Raw genomic sequence first — 4,046 nt, 5'->3', positions numbered from 1 at the left:
CCACACGGATGCAGAAATAGTTTCACTGTGTTAAAGTAGAAACCAGCAACAACTCCAACAACAATCATATTGTCACAGCCCCTTTTCCCCAGTTCCCTCCTGTCCCAATACTTTTCCACTGCCCTGCTCACACCACACCCTCTGATCACCACACCTGCTTTCAGTCACTGATCACACACCTGCTCTCAGTCACTGATCACACACCTGCCCTCACTCATCAATCAGCTCACCTACCAGTGTATATATTCTCCAGCCTCACACTCACTCAGTGCCAGATTGTTCTTCTGCTTTCATGCGAGACTTTCCAGCGTTGTTTCCCTGCCAGATTACCCGTTACTGACCCTGCCTGTCTTCGTTTCACCTGCCTTGCCTGTTCCCCGGGCAACCTACCTGCTTTCTGCCCCTGACTACGACTTCTGCCTCAGCGTCTCTGGTTCCTGTCTGCTCACCTGGTTTAGACTTCGCTGCTGCTCGTCCCACTCCCCGAGCCTGCAACCCATAGACTTTGTGCGGGCCCAGAGCCTGAAGAACAGACTATTTCCTGTGTTTCCTTGTCTGCCTGAGTTCCTGTTTGCCCGTGTGTTAATAAAAGTCATTACTACGGTCCAGCTTTCCAGAGTGCTGCATTTGGGTCCAAACTGCACCTGTCTCACACATGATCCTTTCAGTCACAGTAAAAGTCAGAATTTGGACATCAACTGGCCACAGTTCTTTTCTGTGCCTGTGTCCTATTGTGATTTGAATCATTGTTTGACAGTAAGAGCAGTTTTGTGCATTGTGTGTTACAGGTGTGAGTGTCAAGGCAGCGACTTCCACTTCTACTGAAATCTGTGTTGTCAAAGGATCAACAGTCGACATCAGCTGCAACTGCACATATTCAAGATGGTTACCATACGATGATACTTTCTGGGTTATAAAAGCTTCTGATGTGGAACTCAGCTCCAACTCACATCATTCATATACGTGCTTTGAAGAGGATTTAAAGTATCAGTCAAACTACTACTACAACTACAGACATACTATGAGGATCACAAATGTGAATAAGAACGACTCAGCTGTCTACAAGTTCATGATCAGAACAAACACAGGTGGTTGGAGATTAACTGGTGAACCTGGAGTCAGACTGACTGTACCAGGTAACTCTCAGCATGTCAGTGTGTTGACGTCAGCAGTTGTTTCTATAGTAACGGTGTGCTTGTTGATGACAGACCCAGTGCTGCAGGTACGTGTGAGTAGACAAGAGAGCAGCAACAGGAGTGAGCTGACATGTCAGAGTCAGTGTGGAGCGTCTCTTTATTCTTACATATGGTACAAGAATGATCAGAAAGTTGACGGTGTCACAAGAATTCATGATGTTTCCCTGAGTATAAATTCTCCAGCCAGATATTCCTGCACTGTTACAGGATACGAATCCTTCCGCTCTCCTGCAGTGTGTAAGTAAATAAGACTGATTTGGATTCAGTCATTGATTATGGGATGTTTATCCAGGATGATGAGTCTCCAGTTTAGAATGTTCACTACTGTTCAGCCGCTATATTGATGTATGTATAAATACATATATGTGCACCACCCACCTTCTTGTTCTGTAGTAACATTCTTATTGTTGTGATGTCCTGCAGATGCTCCTGAAGGTCCATTAGTGTCAGTGAGTCCCTCTGGTGAGGTTGAGGAGGACACTACAATCACCCTGAACTGTAGCTCTGATGCTAACCCGGCAGCTAATTACAGCTGGTACAAGGAGGGTGAAAACTCATCAAAATCATCAGAGCAGAACTTCGTCATCACTCAGGTCACAGCCAAAGACAGTGGACGTTATTCCTGTCGAGTCTGGAACCTGTTAGGACACAGTGAGTCTACAGTGAATGTGACTGTTGTCCCAGGTGGGTTTTTCTTTCTTCATTACAGGTAAAATGTGTAAATCAGAATTGAATCTAACAACTGTAGACATGTGTCATTGTATAATAATTTTAAACTTATTACTGTGTTTTACTCTGTGTGTATTTAGTTCTTAATATTTGTGTCATCACTGCTTCTTTCAGACTCATCTTACATACTTGACCGTTGAATTTTAAGTAGTATAAAAAATGTTTAATTTTTAAATATTTAATTGAATTTTCCAGTTTCCAGATCTGTTTGAACTTGTTCAGTTCACTGTCAGCAACAGCTACTAATAACCAGCATTATAACCAGGGATGGGATTGTGTCTGTTCTGCAGAAAGAGGGTTAAAAATCTCAAACTTTGTTCATTTATTTAATTTTCCGTTGAGTTGAGCAGTTTGGCCATGGAAACTGGCAGCCATCGGATCAGGTGTTGGGATTTTCCTTATTGGACTTACAGGAGTCTTTGTTGTTTTGTTTAGGTAAGTTGATGATTTCGGACCCTGTTTCATATGGATAGGCTTTTTACAGGCAACGTGATGATTTGCAGAAGGAATTAAAATGCGGGAAACATGCAATATTTAAACTGAGTGTTGATTCAGCGGTGACATCAGTGCGAGGCAACCAAACCACACTCAGATGCAATTAAATACATGCAGAATTATTCTACATATTTCCAATTGTTATTATTTAGATTTGCTGCTACTCTTTTATTAATTTCTTTTTTTAATTAAATCACCAGGAAGAAGAACACACATAAGAAGTCAGTAGAGACAAAAGTGGTAAACTCATTAGTCTGAGAAGCATCCTGTCAATCTCTAAATGCAGTTTAATAAAGAGAGGAGACATTTAGTTGATCTTCCATTTCAGTTTTTGGATTCCAGGCCTCCATTAAGGAGCTCAGCAAATAAGCAATTTTCAAATCAGTTCAAACATCAAGCTGACTGAAAGAAGCACAGTCATGAATGGAATTTTACATTTGCAGGATATATCCAGTAAGCTGGAGGAGGAATATACCAGCATCCACTTCCCCAAAGCCCAGACAGATCTGTGCTCCAACGTCAAAACATCTGGACACCTCGAGCCAAAACATGTGGAGGAAGAAGATGTGCAGTACTCTGAAATCAGTTTTCACAGACCCAGCTCTGCCCCGAGGTCAGCCACTGCCCTCCTGCCATTTATCCTTAAACTGTTATCATTAAGATTTTCACTGTTTCTGTGTTTTGTGGACATTTTTGCCAAAGCTGCACTTTTGACTTTGTATTTCCCCCCCTTATTTAGGACAACTGGTGCCGTGGACAGTACTGATGCAATCTACAGCACAGTCAAGTAGAAACCTTTCATTTGTGTTTTTATCTTCAGATGTTGTTCTGTTGGTGAAATGAGTCATCAGAAGCATTTTTAGAACCAAATTTCCCAACTAGAAAACCCACTTCCTGTCAGCAAAAATTGGATTTTTTTTTGTGTGCATGACATGAACATATTTTACTTCTTTTTACTTTACTTCTTTACTTAATACTTGGTTTTTCGCGTCACACGACCGCAACAGCTTGATATATTTTTTACCTTTCTGTATCAGTATTTATTACCCTCTTGATTTTTTGCAATCAGTTCATGAATTTAGGTTTTATTTTTGTTCAATTGAAAGTAATAAATGCAGGGGAAGCAACCATGGCTACCACTTCCTATTCTGCAGTCGCATTCGAACACAATAGGGGTGTCACAGTGCCTCCTACCATTCACAGTCAGTAACGCACTCACGATACTCCCAATACCCGAAAAATGGATCCCACCTTCAGATGGAACTTTTCCTTATTGTCTACATTTTGGCTTTTATAATGCCAAAAAAATGCTCCTGAAGTCAATATTCAGATGAAAAATACGTTCCTGCAGCAAAGATGAAGCCTTAGCCGGGTGGAATACACGACCAAGTCAGCAATACTGTATACACAAACTACAAGTTTTTCATGGTGGATTCTAGTGTTTAGAGAACACATGTGTAACCTTTTACCCTGTCAAGTGTTAAAGCACAGCTAAAAACATGACATCTGACCTGTCATAATATTAGAATGTCAGTCTCCTCCCTCGTTGACTGCTCCACAGTATTTCCCCTTTAGACCCAAAGAGGTTCTGAGTTCTTTTGGCCCAGACTGGAGCTTTTTTGAGTG

General features: G+C 41.4%; 1 protein-coding gene across 2 annotated transcripts; it reads left to right on the top strand.

Moving 5' to 3' along the window:
* Positions 1-778: 778 nt before the first annotated feature.
* LOC130520896 (B-cell receptor CD22-like) lies at positions 779-3,547 on the top strand. 2 transcript variants are annotated; one of them, XM_057024594.1, is made up of 7 exons: positions 781-1,136; positions 1,209-1,433; positions 1,620-1,880; positions 2,276-2,360; positions 2,621-2,660; positions 2,864-3,033; positions 3,160-3,547. In XM_057024594.1, the coding sequence occupies exons 1-7, from the start codon at positions 1,022-1,024 to the stop codon at positions 3,209-3,211; spliced, it is 948 nt and encodes a 315-aa protein (XP_056880574.1). In that variant the 5' UTR covers positions 781-1,021; the 3' UTR covers positions 3,212-3,547. The 2 variants fall into 2 exon arrangements, with proteins under 2 accessions (XP_056880573.1, XP_056880574.1); XM_057024593.1 differs by lacking the exon at positions 2,621-2,660 and having other exon boundaries at positions 779-1,136.
* The last annotated feature ends 499 nt before the right edge of the window (positions 3,548-4,046 follow it).

This window comes from Takifugu flavidus, unplaced genomic scaffold, assembly GCF_003711565.1.
Source record: "Takifugu flavidus isolate HTHZ2018 unplaced genomic scaffold, ASM371156v2 ctg577, whole genome shotgun sequence".
In the NCBI taxonomy this organism is placed as follows: Eukaryota; Metazoa; Chordata; class Actinopteri; order Tetraodontiformes; family Tetraodontidae; genus Takifugu; species Takifugu flavidus.
This window is presented reverse-complemented; position numbering and strand designations above follow the sequence as displayed.